Genomic DNA, 20,985 nt, shown 5'->3' with positions numbered 1-20,985 from the left:
AAACCAAAAAAAAAAGCTTAGATGCCTTCTTTTTTAAATAATGATAGCAAGAGAACGAAGAAAATTTGATAATAGGAGTAAATTAGAAAGTTGCTTAAAATTTCATGCTCAATCTGAATCACGAAATAAATATTTTGGGTACAGTGTCCCTTTAAGCTTTCATGATTCATAAAGGAAATGCAATTTAAAAAACAACTTTTCTATTGACTTATCAAAATTTGTTTTGTTCTTTTTTGTATACTGTGTTAAAAGCTAAACTTAGGTAGGTTTATATGCAAATTTCTAAGCTTTTTTAGGCCGCCTGTTATCTCTGGATTTTGACTGTTTTTACCGCTAGTTCATGTGTGTCATATTAGATAACATTGTGCTCACACCCATGGAGTAACCTAGGAGCCAGCACTGATTGGCTAAAATGCAAGTCTGTCAAAATAAGGGTTGCAGTCTGCAGAGGCTTAAATACAAGTTAAAAAGTATATTAATATAACTGTTGGTTATTCAAAACTGGGGAATGCGTAACAAAAGGTATTATCTATCTTTTTAAACATTCTACAGTAGACTGTCCCTTTAAATGTTAACGATGATGACTTTGCACACCTGTATCAAAACCGCAACACACACTTCAAAACTAAGAAAAAAAATGGTAAGTGGAAAACCGTTTTTGTTTTGTTTGTTTAAAGTTTAGATAAATTCTGAATTAGTGCAACAATCATAACTATTCTACCTATCCATAAAGTATTCTTTCTAGATACAACTGTAAATAAAAGGTAAAAGGGACATAACGCCAAGATTAGCAAAATGGTTTCAAAGAGCATAGAAAAAATCTGTGCCAGTGTGCTATATGTATGCATGTGGCAAAAATTAAGATGGACAGAAAAAGTCAGTTTTTTGGGGTTTTTTTGCAGGCCGCCTCCCTGTATATTTTTGCATAAAAAAAAACACAAAATTCTGCCAGTTCTGCAAATATTTTCCCCTCTGTGTCCCTTTAAATACAGAAATCCAGTGTCTGAAAGACACACAACAAACTTCAGAATGACTTTTTGTTCTGAAACACTTTGGTAATACAGGGCATATCCTCAAACAAATGAGAACAGGCGTGAAAATACTTACATCAAAATTGTTGAGAGCATAGGCTAACTCTCCACCTCCTGGCTGATTAGCACTCTCCTCAGATGAAGTCGCTTGTGCAGCATTTGAGATGCCAGTGACTGCTTGCTGAAGCTGTTTATAGATCAAGTCCCTATTGGCCTTGTATGCTGCTACATCTGGATGCTGTAGACATGCCTGTGAAGCTGTGTAAAGTATAGGGATGTTCTTCTGCAGAATCCCACGGGCTGCAGCCATCTGATCTCTGTGACCCACATCTTTCAGTTCCTACGAAACATTTTTACAAAATGATTGAGGGTTTCTTGTTTAAGTAACTATAGGGGAAAAAGTATGAAACCTAGTAAATATGGTCAGTCCAAATGCATTGCATTTTTGTCATGCTAAGGTAAAATGTCATGCATATTGTTCATATAGCAGCCATTCATTATTAATTGACATGCAGAGTGACTGTGCTTCAGTAATAAAAGTTTTAGTGAATGTAAAAGCTCATGCAACTGCTACTTGAGCCAAGTAAACAGAGAAAAAAAAAAAAACATTTAAGATTGCATCTACTTTGCATTTATATAAAACTACTCTTACCTGCTGACGTTTTACAGTCATTGCATTTAATTTGTCCACTTCAGCCCTTAGTGCTTTGTACTGGATTCCTAAATCTTGCTCAGTGCCAGCATTTCTTAGTTTTACTATTCCTTCTTCAACCTTAAAAAAAATAAACTTATAAGAGACCTAAAAATTTCTAGAGAAAGGAAACTATTTTAGATGTGAAAAAGCAACAACATTAGAGCTTAGCTGTAATTTTAAGAAGCCAACAACAAAATTAGTTGAGCCTGGAGATCTACACTGCCAAGCACAGATGCAGCAATAACCCCATTTATAGCCATTAGTGTTTTGCATCTTCAAACAAGTACTTTCAGTGTATAATCAACTCTAGTATAGGCTATGACCTCAGCAGTAAAAAGTGATTTAAAATAAAAGGCCTTGGGAACATCCAATGAGTATCTTTACTAGCAAATACTAAAAAAGGGTGACGTCACCTGTTTTCAACAACATTGCTCAGACTGGAGAGTTTGCAGATTTCACAAAATGCAAAGGTTTTAAATTAAGTACAAGTCATATAATTGGACATTTATGTTAACAGGCATATATATAAAAAAAAAAAGCTTACATTTAGGAAATAAAGTTGAAAAAAAAAAAAAAAAACCCTGTTTGATTGTTGACTGCCCATCACTTAGTTGTGTTGAATGAAAGTGCACTTAAAGAAAAAACAAAAATGTATAGGTCCAAGAGCTAACCCTCAAAGTAATTCAGCCTATTTGTCTACATTGCAGAAAGCTGTGAAGCTTTAAAAATAAATAAAACCTTTACATGGTATATTTAAAAATGTACAGTAAGCAATGAGATTTTTGTTTTATATATATAAAATATTTAAGCATAGTAAGGAAAACAACTTTGCAACCTACTTTAACCCCTTCATGGCTGGAGCAAATGTTTAATTGATGGTTGCAATTTAGTGCTGAAAATTTAGCATTTTCCAATTCTCAGTGCTGGACATGTACCCTGCAGACATCACAATACAGCTAAATAGCTTTCCCCAATTGTCTTTAACTGCAAAAATAATGCATTTAATACTAAAATAATGACTGTGGCTATCGTTTTCTTCTGCAGACTCAAGCTCCTCCAAATAAGCCAGTGGTTTATGGGGTCTGGCTAGTAGAAAACAAACTAACAATCACAGCAAACACAATGTGAATTGTTTTTTGTAAAAAAAAGTGTTAAGACTTGGCTGACATGTTACTACAACAGAAATGGGTTGTAATTACAAAGGGTTTACTGTCCATTTAACTGCTAAAAGTCCAAATCCCCAGTTACACTTACCACTTTCAGCTGTACAAGTAGTTTATAAACATCAGCCATGTCTGCCAGAATAAGTAACCTAGTCACTGCTGACAACAAAGCACGTGCTGCTCGGACCATGCTTCCACGTTTCACTGAAGAGCAAGGATCATCAGCAAATTCTCCAGAGGAACCTCTCATCAAGTCACCTAAAAAAGATTTTTTTTATAGCAATGAAACTTAACTGCACAGCTGATGTAACTTCATGAACCCCCAAACATTTATTGGTGCACACTGTTCTGTTTGACAGCTTCCTGAGAAACCCACAAAAAGGGACAACTGAGCAATATAAAATGTTTTAAAGAAGGAAAGAAACGTACCGCTTCAAATTAAATACAAGCAATACCCAGGGCTGCAACGATTATTTTATTATTTTCATTATCGATCAGCTGATTATTTTTGTTTAACCCTTTCCTAACAGAGCTAATAAGTCCAAATCGAAACTAATTCTAATGAAAACAAATTGAAAACACGCGATCATTCATGATATTAATGATGAGATTAGTTTGGGGGGGCATAAACTGTTTGAAAAGAGGTAGAACTAGAAAGAGGCCCAGAGGCAGAACTTATCCATTTTCCCCAATGAGATTTTTTTTGTGTGAAAATTTGCAGGTCATTTTTAAATAAAACGAAATTTATGCCTACTTGATAAATTTATTTATTTCCGGATATGGTGACTCCACGGCATCCTCAATTACTGTTGGGAATAGCACTCCTGGCCAGCAGGAGAAGGCAAAGAGCACCACAGCCAAGTTGTTAAGTATCACTCCCTTCCCACAAACCCCAGTCATTCGACCGAAGGTAAATGGAGAAAAAAGGAGTAACACAAGGGGTAGAGGTGCCTGAGGTTTAGTTAAAAAAAAAAAAAAAAAAAACACCTGTCTGAAAATAAAAGGAAGGGGCCGTGGACTCACCATATCCGGAAATAAATTTATCAGGTAAGCATATTTTTTTTCTTTCCTAAGTTATGGCGAGTCCACGGCATCCTCAATTACTGCTGGGAACCAATACCCAAGCTAAAGGACACAGAGGACTAGGGAGGGACAAAACAGGTAGACCCAAACAGAAGGCACCATCGATTGAAGAACCTTTCTTCCAAAAGAAGCCTTAGCCGAGGCAAAAGTATCAAATTTGCACACTTTTTATAAAGAAAACCAAGTTGCAGCCTTGCAAATCTGTTCCACAGAAGCTTAATTTTTGAAAGCCAAAGAAGAAGAGAGACAGCCCTAGTGGAATGAGCAGTAATTCGCTCAGGAGGCTGCAGTCCAGTAGTCTCATAGGCCAAACAAATTATACTTCTCAACCAGAGAGAAAGAAGTAGCAGTAGCTTTCTGACCTTTACGTTTCTCAGAGAAACAAACAGAGCAGAAGATTGGCGAAAATCCTAAGTCTGTAGGTAGAATTTTAGAGCAGGCACAACATCAGTTGTGCAACAAACATTCCTTATGAGAAGAAAGATTAGGAGAGAGAGAAGGAACAACAATTTCCTGATAAATATTTCTATCCGAAACAACTTTAGGAAGGAAACCAAACTTAGTACGAAGAACCACCTTATCGGCATGTGTGTAAGGCGAATCACACTGCAAAGCCGAGAGCTCCGAAATTTTTAGAGCAGAAGAGATAGCAATAAGAAACAAATCCTTCCAAGATAACTTAATATTTATGGAATGCATTGGCTCAAACGGAGCCTGCTGCAGACCTTTAAGAACAAGGTTAAGGCTCCAAGGAGGAGCAACGGACTTGGCCTGATTCTGAACAAGGCCTGAAAAAAAAAAAAAAAAAAGATTGCACATCTGACACATCCGCTAGACGCTTATGTAGCAAAATAGATAAAGCAGAAATTTGACCTTTCAGAATAATGACCAACAAACCCTTCTCCAGACCTTCCTGGAGAAATGATAATCTTAGAAATTCTGACCCTACTCCAAGAGTAGCCCTTGGATTCACACCAATAAAAGATATTTACACCATATTTTATGGTAAATCTTTCTAGTAACAGGCTTGTGAGCCTGAATCATGGTTTCAATGACCGACTCAGAGGTTGAACGCGTTTTATCTAAGCATTGTTTTTCTAAGTAGTCAGCTTCAGAGAAACAAGATTTGGATGACGGAAGGGACCCTGAAGTAGAAGGTCCTTCCTCAAAGGCAGTCTCCAAGGTGGGAGGGACGACATCGCCACTAGGTCTGCATACCAGAACCTGCGAAGCCACGCAGGGGCTATTAGAATCACCAATGCTCTCTCCTGTTTGATTACTCGTGGCAGGAGAGCAAACTGAGGAAACAGGTATGCCAGCCTGAAATCCCAAGGGACCGCCAAAAGCATCTATCAGAGCGGCCTGTGGATCCCTTGACCTTGAACCGTACCTTGGAAGCTTGGCATTCTTGAGAGACGCCATCAGATCCAGTTCCGGCACCCCCCATCTGAGGGTTAAACTGGAGAACACCTCCGGATGGAGTTCCCACTCTCCGGGATGAAAAGTCCGTCTGCTCAGAAAATCCACATCCTAATTGTCCACTTCTGGAATATGGATGGCAGACAGCAATTGTGACCTTCCGCACACTGAATAATCCGAGCCACCTCTTTCATGGCTAAGGAACTCAAGAGTTCCTCCCTGGTGGTTGATGTAAGCCACTGAGGTTATGTTGTCTGACTGGAACCTTATAAACCGGGCTAAATACATGAGGCCAAGCCATCAGCATTGTAAATCACTCAACTCCAAAATGTTTATGGGGAGAACAGACTCATCCTGAGTCCAAAGTCCCTGCGCCAGTGTGCCTTCAACGAGTCCCAGACTGCTCCCCAGCCCAGCAGGCTGGCATCCGTAGTCACAATCACCCAGGAAGGTCTCCAAAAGCATGTTCCCAGAGACAGATGTTCCTGAGAAAGCCACCACGGAAGAGAGTCTCTTGTCGACTGATCTAGATCTATCCTCAGACAGATCCGCATGGTCCCCGTTCCATTGACTGAGCATGCATAACTGCAGAGCTGTCAAATGGAATCGAGCAAAAGGAATGTCGTCCATGGAATCAACCATCAGACCAATTACCCCCATACATTGAGCCACAGATGGCCGATCAGTAGACTGTAGAGAGGGGCAAGAGGAAAGAATTTTTACCTTTCTGACCTCTGTCAGAAATATCTTCATTGATAGGGATTCTATTATGATCCCCAAGAAAACCACCCTAGTAGCTGGAACAAGAGAACTTTTCCAGATTCACTTTCCATGCATGGGAACGTAGAAAAGACGGCAAGATCTCTGTATGAGCTTTTACTTGTTGAAAAGATGGCACCTGAACCAGAATGTTGTCCAGATAGGGCGCCACAGCGATTCCCTGAGCCATGACCACTGCCAAGATAGCCCCCAGAACCTTTAAAAAAATTCTGGGAGCTGTGGCAAGACCGAATGGAAGAGCCAGAAACTGAAAACAGAATTTATGTTTACCTGATAAATTACTTTCTCCAACGGTGTGTCCGGTCCACGGCGTCATCCTTACTTGTGGGATATTCTCTTCCCCAACAGGAAATGGCAAAGAGCCCAGCAAAGCTGGTCACATGATCCCTCCTAGGCTCCGCCTACCCCAGTCATTCGACCGACGTTAAGGAGGAATATTTGCATAGGAGAAACCATATGGTACCGTGGTGACTGTAGTTAAAGAAAATAAATTATCAGACCTGATTAAAAAAACCAGGGCGGGCCGTGGACCGGACACACCGTTGGAGAAAGTAATTTATCAGGTAAACATAAATTCTGTTTTCTCCAACATAGGTGTGTCCGGTCCACGGCGTCATCCTTACTTGTGGGAACCAATACCAAAGCTTTAGGACACGGATGAAGGGAGGGAGCAAATCAGGTCACCTAAATGGAAGGCACCACGGCTTGCAAAACCTTTCTCCCAAAAATAGCCTCAGAAGAAGCAAAAGTATCAAACTTGTAAAATTTGGTAAAAGTGTGCAGTGAAGACCAAGTCGCTGCCCTACATATCTGATCAACAGAAGCCTCGTTCTTGAAGGCCCATGTGGAAGCCACAGCCCTAGTGGAATGAGCTGTGATTCTTTCGGGAGGCTGCCGTCCGGCAGTCTCGTAAGCCAATCTGATGATGCTTTTAATCCAAAAAGAGAGAGAGGTAGAAGTTGCTTTTTGACCTCTCCTTTTACCAGAATAAACAACAAACAAGGAAGATGTTTGTCTAAAATCCTTTGTAGCATCTAAATAGAATTTTAGAGCGCGAACAACATCCAAATTGTGCAACAAACGTTCCTTCTTTGAAACTGGTTTCGGACACAGAGAAGGTACGATAATCTCCTGGTTAATGTTTTTGTTAGAAACAACTTTTGGAAGAAAACCAGGTTTAGTACGTAAAACCACCTTATCTGCATGGAACACCAGATAAGGAGGAGAACACTGCAGAGCAGATAATTCTGAAACTCTTCTAGCAGAAGAAATTGCAACTAAAAACAAAACTTTCCAAGATAATAACTTAATATCAACGGAATGCAAGGGTTCAAACGGAACCCCCTGAAGAACTGAAAGAACTAAATTGAGACTCCAAGGAGGAGTCAAAGGTTTGTAAACAGGCTTAATTCTAACCAGAGCCTGAACAAAGGCTTGAACATCTGGCACAGCGGCCAGCTTTTTGTGAAGTAACACAGACAAGGCAGAAATCTGTCCCTTCAGGGAACTTGCAGATAATCCTTTTTCCAATCCTTCTTGAAGGAAGGATAGAATCCTAGGAATCTTAACCTTGTCCCAAGGGAATCCTTTAGATTCACACCAACAGATATATTTTTTCCAAATTTTGTGGTAAATCTTTCTAGTTACAGGCTTTCTGGCCTGAACAAGAGTATCGATAACAGAATCTGAGAATCCTCGCTTCGATAAGATCAAGCGTTCAATCTCCAAGCAGTCAGCTGGAGTGAAACCAGATTCGGATGTTCGAACGGACCCTGAACAAGAAGGTCTCGTCTCAAAGGTAGCTTCCAAGGAGGAGCCGATGACATATTCACCAGATCTGCGTACCAAGTCCTGCGTGGCCACGCAGGAGCTATCAAGATCACCGACGCCCTCTCCTGATTGATCCTGGCTACCAGCCTGGGGATGAGAGGAAACGGCGGGAACACATAAGCTAGTTTGAAGGTCCAAGGTGCTACTAGTGCATCCACTAGAGCCGCCTTGGGATCCCTGGATCTGGACCCGTAGCAAGGAACTTTGAAGTTCTGACGAGAGGCCATCAGATCCATGTCTGGAATGCCCCACAGCTGAGTGACTTGGGCAAAGATTTCCGGATGGAGTTCCCACTCCCCCGGATGCAATGTCTGACGACTCAGAAAATCCGCTTCCCAATTTTCCACTCCTGGGATGTGGATAGCAGACAGGTGGCAGGAGTGAGACTCCGCCCATAGAATGATTTTGGTCACTTCTTCCATCGCCAGGGAACTCCTTGTTCCCCCCTGATGGTTGATGTACGCAACAGTTGTCATGTTGTCTGATTGAAACCGTATGAACTTGGCCCTCGCTAGCTGAGGCCAAGCCTTGAGAGCATTGAATATCGCTCTCAGTTCCAGAATATTTATCGGTAGAAGAGATTCTTCCCGAGACCAAAGACCCTGAGCTTTCAGGGGTCCCCAGACCGCGCCCCAGCCCATCAGACTGGCGTCGGTCGTGACAATGACCCACTCTGGTCTGCGGAATGTCATCCCTCGTGACAGGTTGTCCAGGGACAGCCACCAACGGAGTGAGTCTCTGGTCCTCTGATTTACTTGTATCTTCGGAGACAAGTCTGTATAGTCCCCATTCCACTGACTGAGCATGCACAGTTGTAATGGTCTTAGATGAATGCGTGCAAAAGGAACTATGTCCATTGCCGCTACCATCAACCCGATCACTTCCATGCACTGAGCTATGGAAGGAAGAGGAACGGAATGGAGTATCCGACAAGAGTCTAGAAGTTTTGTTTTTCTGGCCTCTGTCAGAAAAATCCTCATTTCTAAGGAGTCTATTATTGTTCCCAAGAAGGGAACCCTTGTTGACGGAGATAGAGAACTCTTTTCCACGTTCACTTTCCATCCGTGAGATCTGAGAAAGGCCAGGACAATGTCCGTGTGAGCCTTTGCTTGAGGAAGGGATGACGCTTGAATCAGAATGTCGTCCAAGTAAGGTACTACAGCAATGCCCCTTGGTCTTAGCACAGCTAGAAGGGACCCTAGTACCTTTGTGAAAATCCTTGGAGCAGTGGCTAATCCGAAAGGAAGCGCCACGAACTGGTAATGTTTGTCCAGGAATGCGAACCTCAGGAACCGATGATGTTCCTTGTGGATAGGAATATGTAGATACGCATCCTTTAAATCCACCGTGGTCATGAATTGACCTTCCTGGATGGAAGGAAGAATAGTTCGAATGGTTTCCATCTTGAACGATGGAACCTTGAGAAACTTGTTTAAGATCTTGAGATCTAAGATTGGTCTGAACGTTCCCTCTTTTTTGGGAACTATAAACAGATTGGAGTAGAACCCCATCCCTTGTTCTCTTAATGGAACGGGATGAATCACTCCCATTTTTAACAGGTCTTCTACACAATGTAAGAATGCCTGTCTTTTTATGTGGTCTGAAGACAACTGAGACCTGTGGAACCTCCCCCTTGGGGGAAGTCCCTTTTCTAGCGCCCAAGGATCCAGAACATCTCTTGCCCAAGCCTGAGCGAAGAGAGAGAGTCTGCCCCCCACCAGATCCGGTCCCGGATCGGGGGCCAACATTTCATGCTGTCTTGGTAGCAGTGGCAGGTTTCTTGGCCTGCTTTCCCTTGTTCCAGCCTTGCATTGGTCTCCAAGCTGGCTTGGCTTGAGAAGTATTACCCTCTTGCTTAGAGGACGTAGCACTTTGGGCTGGTCCGTTTCTACGAAAGGGACGAAAATTAGGTTTATTTTTTGCCTTGAAAGGCCGATCCTGAGGAAGGGCGTGGCCCTTACCCCCAGTGATATCCGAGATAATCTCTTTCAAGTCAGGGCCAAACAGCGTTTTCCCCTTGAAAGGAATGTTAAGTAGCTTGTTCTTGGAAGACGCATCAGCCGACCAAGATTTCAACCAAAGCGCTCTGCGCGCCACAATAGCAAACCCAGAATTCTTAGCCGCTAACCTAGCCAATTGCAAAGTGGCGTCTAGGGTGAAAGAATTAGCCAATTTGAGAGCATTGATTCTGTCCTTAATCTCCTCATAAGGAGGAGAATCACTGTCGACCGCCTTTATCAGCTCATCGAACCAGAAACATGCGGCTGTAGCGACAGGGACAATGCATGAAATTGGTTGTAGAAGGTAACCCTGCTGAACAAACATCTTTTTAAGCAAACCTTCTAATTTTTTATCCATAGGATCTTTGAAAGCACAACTATCTTCTATGGGTATAGTGGTGCGTTTGTTTAAAGTGGAAACCGCTCCCTCGACCTTGGGGACTGTCTGCCATAAGTCCTTTCTGGGGTCGACCATAGGAAACAATTTTTTAAATATGGGGGGAGGGACGAAAGGAATACCGGGCCTTTCCCATTCTTTATTAACAATGTCCGCCACCCGCTTGGGTATAGGAAAAGCTTCTGGGAGCCCCGGCACCTCTAGGAACTTGTCCATTTTACATAGTTTCTCTGGGATGACCAACTTGTCACAATCATCCAGAGTGGATAATACCTCCTTAAGCAGAATGCGGAGATGTTCCAACTTAAATTTAAATGCAATCACATCAGGTTCAGCTTGTTGAGAAATGTTCCCTGAATCAGTAATTTCTCCCTCAGACAAAACCTCCCTGGCCCCATCAGACTGAGTTAGGGGCCCTTCAGAAATATTAATATCAGCGTCGTCATGCTCTTCAGTATCTAAAACAGAGCAGTCGCGCTTACGCTGATAAGTGTTCATTTTGGCTAAAATGTTTTTGACAGAATTATCCATTACAGCCGTTAATTGTTGCATAGTAAGGAGTATTGGCGCGCTAGATGTACTAGGGGCCTCCTGAGTGGGCAAGACTCGTGTAGACGAAGGAGGGAATGATGCAGTACCATGCTTACTCCCCTCACTTGAGGAATCATCTTGGGCATCATTGTCATTGTCACATAAATCACATTTATTTAAATGAATAGGAATTCTGGCTTCCCCACATTCAGAACACAGTCTATCTGGTAGTTCAGACATGTTAAACAGGCATAAACTTGATAACAAGTACAAAAAACGTTTTAAAATAAAACCGTTACTGTCACTTTAAATTTTAAACTGAACACACTTTATTACTGCAAATGCGAAAAAACATGAAGGAATTGTTCAAAATTTACCAAATTTTCACCACAGTGTCTTAAAGCCTTAAAAGTATTGCACACCAAATTTGGAAGCTTTAACCCTTAAAATAACGGAACCGGAGCCGTTTTGAACTTTAACCCCTTTACAGTCCCTGGTATCTGCTTTGCTGAGACCCAACCAAGCCCCAAGGGGAATACGATACCAAATGACGCCTTCAGAAAGTCTTTTCTAAGTATCAGAGCTCCTCTCACATGCGACTGCATGCCATGCCTCTCAAAAACAAGTGCGCAACACCGGCGCGAAAATGAGGCTCTGCCTATGCTTTGGGAAAGCCCCTAAAGAATAAGGTGTCTAAAACAGTGCCTGCCGATATTATATCAAAATACCCAGATAAAATGATTCCTCAAGGCTAAATATGTGTTAATAATCAATCGATTTAGCCCAAAAAAAGTCTACAGTCTTAATAAGCCCTTTTTGAAGCCCTTATTTACAATCGTAATAAACATGGCTTACCGGATCCCAGAGGGAAAATGACAGCTTCCAGCATTACATCGTCTTGTTAGAATGTGTCATACCTCAAGCAGCAAGAGACTGCTCACTGTTCCCCCAACTGAAGTTAATTGCTCTCAACAGTCCTGTGTGGAACAGCCATGGATTTTAGTGACGGTTGCTAAAATCATTTTCCTCATACAAACAGAAATCTTCATCTCTTTTCTGTTTCTGAGTAAATAGTACATACCAGCACTATTTCAAAATAACAAACTCTTGATTGAATAATAAAAACTACAGTTAAACACTAAAAAACTCTAAGCCATCTCCGTGGAGATGTTGCCTGTACAACGGCAAAGAGAATGACTGGGGTAGGCGGAGCCTAGGAGGGATCATGTGACCAGCTTTGCTGGGCTCTTTGCCATTTCCTGTTGGGGAAGAGAATATCCCACAAGTAAGGATGACGCCGTGGACCGGACACACCTATGTTGGAGAAAGTGTGTCTAAAGGCAAATCTCAGAAATTTGTGATAATCCCTGTGAATGGTAACATGAAGGTACGCATCCTTCAGGTCTATGGTCGTCATGAACTAAAGGAAGAATGGAACAAATAGTTTCCCATCTTGAAGGATGGTACTCTGAGAATTTTGTTGAGATACTTAAAGTCTAAAATAGGTTGGAACCACGAACCGATTGGAATAGAAGCCTAGTCCCTGTTCCTGGACTGGAACTGTTACTCCCAGGGAGAAGAGATCCTGCTTACATTTCAAGAACGCCTCTCTTTTTATCTTGTCTGCAGATAACCTTGAGAGGTGGAACCTGCCCCTGGGAGGAAAAGTTTTGAATTCCAATTTGTAACCCTGAGATACTATGTCCACAACCCAGGGATCTGGGACATCTCGTACCCATGCTTGGTAAAAAAAGAGAAAGTCTGCCTCCACTTGATCTGCTCCCGGTTCGGGGGCAACCCCTTCATACTGATTTAGAGTCAGCGGCAAGCTTCTTTGATTGCTTCCCCTTGTTCCAAGACTGACTGGGTTTCCAAGAAGGCTTGAGTTCCTGCTTGGCAGGGGAAGGGGAAGACTTACCCCTGAAGTTACAAAAGGAACAAAAAAAAAAAAAAAAAAAAAAAAAACAACTTACTTTGACGTCCTTTCAGTCAATTCTTCTTATCTTGAAGAAAAGACCCTTTTTACCACCCGTGAGATCAGAAATAATTTATGTCAGGCCCAAACAAGGTCTTACCCTTGTAAGGAATCTCCAAAAGCTTGGACTTGGAAACATCCACTGACCAAGAGTTCAGCCACAAAGCTCTGCATGCTTATACAGCAAAATCAGAGATTTTTGGCTCCCAATGTAACATAAAAAATAATATACAATGGTAATTAACCAGCTATAAGATTAGGAAAAATTTTTTTATCTAGTCTGCTCTTAAAATAATAGAGGTTGAATCTGGTACATATAATTTATAAAAAATATAAAAAAATAATTTTTAAATAGTCAAAAGCGCTAAGGACTATATATCAATAACAGGACAAAGCCTTACACATTTATCTATACAGTAAATATAATCAGCAATAGCAAGTGATGCACCAATAATTGTGCAAACAAATAATAGTGCACATCAATTCAAATAACTCCTAGAAATCTAGGGCAAGGTGTAAATAAGTTCGCCACTATAGCATGCAAAGCATAATCCCAAAAGCACCTGATTAAATATAAACCATCCAAATGATGACGCCTATTATTTCTGGGTTGCATATAAGCCAGGAGTGGTTTTAAATTTATACGGTCCTGAAAAGGGGAAAAGTTAAAAATGTCTGTAGACACCCTTTAGGCTAAGGGCATAACCATAAAACACAATACCCTGTGCAGGAGCTCATTTGAGTGAAGCAGCTGGTGCTGTACACAGAACTACTAATTACAAACCAACTAATCGATAGATATGTTGACAACTATTTTCATAATCGATTAGTTGTTGCAGATCTAGAAATAACATTTTACGCATTTAACAAAGCTTCATATATATTCCTTTTCAAATAAGAATCGTATCTTCTAAATTAGTGAAAATACAGAAGCCCTTAATCTACATAGGTATGATTTTCAACAAAGGATACCAAGAAAATTAAAACAATTAGATAATGGAAGTAATTTAGCAAATTATTTAAAATGAAATGTTCTGAGTCACAAAAGTTTATCTTTTACATTATTGCCCCTTAAAAACAACTATATTTTTTAGTAAAACCAATATTACCTAACTCATAACACGAAAGGTGCTGGAATGAGGTTTTTATTTTACTAACAGTTGACTATTTTTCACATAAGACCTTCCCTTACAAGAGCAGAGAGTCAAACTTTACTCTTTCAATTTAGATTGAAATTGGTTAAATTTCTGCACTTTTATGTAATTGAGGATTTTAATCTCATGCTTTTATCTCCACCATCATATATATTTTTTGAGAATAGGAAGTGTGCTTCGGATGCACTTGACCGTTACATACTGCACCTCCACTGGAAGCCGTTTGCGGAGCTACTTTATGTAACAAGTATCAATTACTATCCATTTAGGGATACTATGTCTCTTAAAAAGGTAGAAGTATAAAATTGTTATTTACTGCAGACTTTTCTTTTTTTAAAATGTATTAGTTTACTTAAAAGGGACAGTAAAGTCAAAATTAAAAACATTCATAATTAAAATAGAAAACAACTTTCCAATTTAATTATGTTACCAGTTTGTTTAGTTTTCTTGCTAGCCATTGTTAAAGGGTCACGCAAATCAAAATGAGACTCCGGATTCAGATAGAGCATGCAATTTTAAACAACTTTGCAATTTGCTTCCATTAATAAAATGTGCACAATCTTTTTATAGTTACAATTTTTGAGTCTTCAGCTCCTACTGAACATGTGCAAGAATTCACAGAATATACATATATGCATTTGTGATTGGCTGATGGCTGTTAGGTGATACAGGGGGAGTGGAAATAGAGAACTCAAATTTGTCATAAAAAAAAAATAAAAAAATTTATGCTTACCTGATAAATTTATTTCTCTTGTGATGTATCGAGTCCACGGATTCATCCTTACTTGTGGGATATTCTCCTCCCCTACAGGAAGTGGCAGAGAGCACCCACAGCAGAACTGCCTATATAGCTCCCCCCTTAGCTCCACCCCCCAGTCATTCAACCGAAGGGTAGGAAGAAAAAGGAGAAACTATAGGGTGCAGTGGTGACTGAAAGTTTAAAAAAAAAAAAAAAAAAATTATATATATATATATATATATATATATATATATATATATATATATATATATATATTTTATTATAATATATATACATATATACATACACCTGTCTTAACAGGACGGGCCGTGAACTCGATACATCAAAAGAGAAATACATTTATCAGGTAAGCTGCACAAATTCTGCAAAACAGTGTAAAAAAGCAGTAAACATAACATTTTTACAGTAGTATCATATAGCCTTAGTAACTTTGCACAGCTATGCAAATAAACAATTAACCCCTTAATGGCAAAACCGGATTGAAAAAACATCAAAACCAGTAAAAAAGACTTTCAGCACTTTGCCACAGTTCTGCTGTGGCTCCTACCTGCCCATTTAGAACAATTTGTGGGGGAAAAAACTTCTTTTACAGCCCTCAAACACGGCAGGAACCTCTGGAGAAGCAGTTAGAAGTCTCAGAGGAAAAGAAACTGCACAACTGAGGCACGAAAATAGGCCCCTCCCACCTCACTCAATGTTTTGAGGCCTAACAGACAAACACTAGAGTGTCTCTAAATTAACCATGTGGGTTAGAAAACTCAAAAACAAGCCACAATGACCCCTTTAGTCCCTTCAAAAAAACATAATTGCATCATTCACTGAATAAACAAAAACGTTTTTACCAAACAGTGTCACCAGTAACTAATGAGCCCTTCATGCAAGCTGAAATTCCTATCCAAGTGTCTGAATACAGCTTACCCTTCCCTCATGGGGATATTGCCAGCCTTTTCTAGAAATAACAGTCTGTCTAGAAAAAAATAGACTGAACATACCTTAATGCAGTTTAGCTTGCAAACTGTTCCCCCAACTGAAGTTTTCCTGTACTCTTAAGCCCTTGTGAGAACAGCAGTGGATCTTAGTTACAAAATGCTAAGATCATCCTCCTTGCAGAAATCTTCATCCCTTTTCTGCCAGAGAATAAATAGTACACACCGGTACCATTTAAAAATAAACTTTTGCTTGAGAAAATAAAAACCTAACATTTTTGTCACCACACTCCTCTTTGCCCTTCCTAGCAGTTAAGCAGGCATAGAGAATGACTGGGGGTGGAGCTATATAGGCAGTTCTGCTGTGGGTGCTCTCTCTGCCACTTCCTGTAGGGGAGGAGAATATCCCACAAGTAAGGATGAATCCGTGGACTCGATGCATCTTACAAGAGAAATCTAATACTCAGACTAAGTGCTATTGCATTGCCTTTTTATTGTGCATTTGTCGATTATGCAAATCTTCTCTATTTACTGGTCTTTTAAAAAGGGATAAAAAAGGACAAATTAAACTTTCATGATTCTGATAGGGCATGTCATTTTTTTTTTTTATGCCAACAATGCCACAGATTTAACAATGGAGCAATCAAAACAGTATTGTATAACAAATACAAGAAATAAAGAAACCAATGTTGCAGTAAATGTGTCCATTCATCCTTATTTGTACATACATGCTTCATAAGAATGGGACTATCCACAATATACCGTTTATCATTTCTATTTACTTCAAATTTTTGTGAAACACTGTTGGAGTTTTTAACTTAATATTTGAGAGGAGAAAAAAAAAAAAAAAAAAAAAAAACCACAAAAAAGAAAAATAAAGAAAGAAAACACCAACAAAAACAACAAGAAAGAGGGGGGAGAGAGAAAGGAAAAAAAAAAAAAAAAAAAAATTCTCTCCTCCTCCCCCCACTACCAGGCGCCCAATTGCACTATTTCAGAGCTTTGAAATGGAGTTATCATATATTCCGCTTCTGCCAGAGAAAAACTTTTAATGAATTTAGACCATTTGCTAAAAAAAACTGCAATTTCTTGCTCTGAGTTCAGATCTGTAGCAAGTTGTTCGATCCAATATTGTTTTTTAAGGTAGTTCTTTACTTCATTTGTTGTGGGTATAAATCTGGTTTTCCATTTTTTAAAAATCAAATTCCTCGCAGCTAAGATGACTAGGTTCACTAATTTGGCATCTCTGAAGTCTTCCTTATTTCTTGACAGAAAGACTATGGTTAGTAGATTAAATTTAAACAAATCGGTTTTCACCCTTTTTAATAACCAGTATTCTAATCTATACCAGAATTGTTTGATTTTGGGGCATGACCATGCCATGTGTATTAAATCTGCGGCCAACATGCTACATTTTGGACATATATTGAATTCCTTATTGTTCCATCTGTGAGCCTTGTCTGGTGTATAATATATTTGATATAGGATCTTTATGTGGGACTCTCTCCAAGTTTCAGAAATAGTGGAGTTATGGAGGAGTGTCAGGGATCTCGTGATGTGTACTTCCTTATCTATGCTCATAGATAATTGATCTGACCATTTTTGAGCTAATTTCTCTACATTACTGCCGCCTTCCTTAGAGTTAAGGTAGGTATACCATGGGGATATAGAACATTGACCTGCCTTAATCAGGATTGGCCATGATTCCAATTTCCCCCAGGACCATTTCCAACTAAATTGGGCTCGTAGTTGGCTAGTATAATGCCTGGCTTGCAAGTAAGCAAAGAAGTCTTGGTTGTCAAGATTGAATTCCAGTTTCAATTCTTGGAAAGTTTTGATAGTTCCTGAGTCTGAATGGTATAGCTGTGTGATGCATTTAAGCCCTTGTTCCTGCCATCTCTTCAAGTGAGGAGCTTGAGAGCCCTCTTGAAATTCTGGGTTCCCTATAAAGGTTTGGTATCTAGGGATATTCGTGTTTATTCCCATTAGTGCTCCAATCTTTTTCCATGCCTGTATTATTATGTATATAGTTTTAAGGGTCTTCACCTGTTTAGGAATTAGATGAGCAGGTGTATGTAGTAATGATATTGGTTTTAGAGGATAAATTATGCTGTTCTCTAACCTATTGTCCGTAAAATAGTCGGCTTCTGCTATCCAGTCTGCCGCAATTCGACCTAGGAAAACTAGATTATAGAAATATAGATTAGGAAGGGCTAGTCCCGCAAATTGTTTTGCTAGATATAATCTCTGCAGCGAGATTCTAGGTTTCCTTGTCTGCCATATGAATTTGCGAAGCGCCTTATTGAATTTCTTAATGTCTTGTGCTTTTATGAACAATGGAAGATTCTGTAGAATGTATGTTATCTTCGGTAGGATTACCATTTTGTATAGGGCAGTACGACCCGAAAGGGAAAGAGGCAATTTCTGCCAGTCTCTCATTAATGTAATTGCATTTGCAATCGTTGGGGTTATGTTTAGGGAGTACCACTCTTGAGGATTGGATGAAACTATAATCCCTAGGTATCTAAATGAATCTATAACTGTTTTAAATGGGTTGTTTATTTGAGAGGTATCAGTCTTTCTTAACCAGAGCAATTCTGTCTTTTGTTTATTCATTCTATACCCTGCAAAATATCCGAAATGTTCAATTATGTTAAGTACTATTGGAATATTCTTGGCAGTGTTGGAAACATATACTAGCAGATCGTCCGCATATAGAGCCACTTTCAGTTCTTTGTTGTAAATTTTAATTCCTTCAATATGTTTTCTGATTTTTATAGCTAGGGGTTCGATCGCCAAGTCAAACAGGAGTGGCGAAAGCGGGCATCCCTGCCTCGTGCCTTGCCCTAGTCGAATGCTCTTAGACTCCTGCCCATGCATTACTAGTATAGATGATGCCTGGGAGCATAGATTGTTAACTAAATTTAAGAATTTCTCTTGAAATCCATATTGTTTCAATGTATTTAAGATATGGTCATGGCTGACACGGTCAAACGCCTTCTCAGCATCGATTGCTATTACCGCTGCATCGCGATTCTGACCGGGCTTGCCTTCACTATTTTTAAAATAATCAATGGATAAGAGCAGTTGTCTAATTTTAGATGAGGAACTTCTTTTAAGAAGAAAACCTACTTGATCGCTGTGAATCACCTCAGATAAGCCTTTTTGCATTCTTTTGGCCAAAATTGAAGCAAATATCTTATAGTCCGTGTTCAACAATGCGATAGGTCTATAAGATTCTCTGCAATGTGGATCTTTCCCTGCTTTAGGTATAAGGATGGTATGCGATGCTAAAAAACTGGGGGGTATTTGGCTATTCTGTTGAAACAGGTGGTTATAAAGGATAGTTAATTGAGGAACAATTACTTTGTCCAAACTTTTGTAAAATTCGTTTGGCAAAGCGTCAGGACCTGGCGCTTTTTCACCTTTCAGAGCTTGAATTACCTGCATTACCTCTAATTCTGTTATTGGAGCGTTCAATGTCAAATTAAAATCAGGAGAGATTTTTGTAATATTAATGTCTTCCCAGAAACTTTCCCTCATATTTATGTTGACTGGGTCAGGCGCGTATATAGGGCATGTCATTTTTAACAACTTGCTAATTTACCTTTATAATTAAATTTGCTTTGTTCTCTTGTTATTCTTAGTTGAAGGCAAATACTAGGTAGGCTCATATGCCAATTTCTAAGCCCTTGAAGGTCGCCTCTTATTTGAATACATTTGACAGTTTTCACAGCTAGAGGGTGTTAGTTCATGTGTTTCATATAGATAACACTGCTCATGCACGTGGAGTTATTTAACCCTTTAACGCCGTTAGGACATATGTCCAAATTTTGCTGGGGTTTAGCACCGAAGGACGAAATACGTCCTAACCGCTTGGCTTTCCTGAAGCCACTGGCGCTTCCCTGATGGGATCGCGGTCTGGAGGGCGTGCCTAGCTTCATAGGGACGCCCCCTGACGCGATCCCAATATTGAAATCTTGTGATCACGTGCACGATCGCGAGATTTCAATTTGTTTATATCGGAGCAGTTGTTCCGATGAAGACACGTTAACCCCAGCACGAAAGGGTTAAGAGTCAGCACTAATTTTCTGAAATGCATGTTTGTCAAAAGATCTGAGAAAGGGAGGCAGTCAGCAGAAGCTTAGATACAAGGTAATTACAGAGGTAAAAAGTATATTTCTATAACAATGTCGGTTATGTAAAAATGGGGAATTGTAAATAAAGGGATTATCTATCTTTTTAAACAATACCATTTAAGTTTATTATCCCTTTAAATAGTAATCCTAGGTGAGCTCAGGAGCGTGCATGTGTCCGTACCCATCTGTCAAGTGTTTGGAACAAGGTTTAAAACAATGTTATGCATAAATGCAAACACTACTGCCAGATGGCTAAAGATGTGTGCACATTCCTGAGCTCACCTTGGATTACTTTTTAACAAAGGATAATAAGAGAACTAAGCAAAATTGATAACCAAAATCATTTAGAAAGTTGTTCAAAAGGTATGCTCTATCCAATCCATTTAAGTTTAATTTTAAAGTTACTGTCCTTTTTTACCAACCCTCCTTTTTATGATCACTTTGCTTCATTGTTGCATTATCAGTTATAAAACATTATGGGAATTATGTTAGTAAGAATATTCCAATTGCACTATGGATGTTTCCTTTAAGACACAATGAGTCCACAAATCAGCAATTACTGTTGGGAATATCACTCCTGGCAAGCAGGAGGCGGCAAAGAGCACCACAGCAAAGCAGGTAAGTATCACTTCCCTTCCCACAACCCCAAGTCATTCTCTTTGCCTTAGGTGCAAGGAGGTTGTGAAATGTTTTGGTGTCTGTTAAAGATTCTTCTATCAAGATTTTATTATTTTGAAAGCCTGAACAGGTTTGCTCTGTCCTTCCCTTTCAACTGGGTTTAGCTGTATTCCACGTTAGTCTCTTCAGTAGGGCTGTTGTAGCTTTAAAGCCGTTAGGAACTTGTGGGGTGGGCCTCACTGCATTTTCCTGACAATTTTTGCTGCCCTTCTATAGTATGCCAGAGTAGACTTACTCTGTTCATCCTTTCTTTCACAGGACTCTGTGGTGCTGTCTCCCTGTCGGACAGGCAAGGGTGCAAGTAAGTGCCGTTTTTATTTCTTAATCTTAATTATTTATTTCTTAATAATTCTTAATGTTTCTGGCACTTAAGATTTTATTCTGCATCCTACACTGGGACAAATTATCTTCCTGTGGTAAGGATG

At 39.8% G+C, this 20,985-nt stretch overlaps 1 protein-coding gene across 2 annotated transcripts in view; it reads right to left on the bottom strand.

Annotated features, from left to right (window-relative positions):
• Window positions 1-20,985, bottom strand: part of CTNNA1 (catenin alpha 1) — a 177,369-nt gene that overhangs the window by 63,888 nt on the left and 92,496 nt on the right. For both annotated transcript variants that reach the window (XM_053718551.1, XM_053718552.1), the window contains 3 exons: window positions 2,980-3,146; window positions 1,684-1,803; window positions 1,108-1,371 (listed from right to left, as the gene is read on the bottom strand). In XM_053718551.1, coding sequence (XP_053574526.1) covers window positions 1,108-1,371; window positions 1,684-1,803; window positions 2,980-3,146 — 551 coding nt within the window. The remainder of the gene's footprint in view (window positions 1-1,107; window positions 1,372-1,683; window positions 1,804-2,979; window positions 3,147-20,985) is intronic.

This window comes from Bombina bombina, chromosome 6 (genome assembly GCF_027579735.1).
Source record: "Bombina bombina isolate aBomBom1 chromosome 6, aBomBom1.pri, whole genome shotgun sequence".
NCBI classification, from domain to species: domain Eukaryota; kingdom Metazoa; phylum Chordata; class Amphibia; order Anura; family Bombinatoridae; genus Bombina; species Bombina bombina.
Note: the sequence above shows the minus strand (reverse complement) of the source record. Positions and strands in the feature narration are given on the sequence as shown.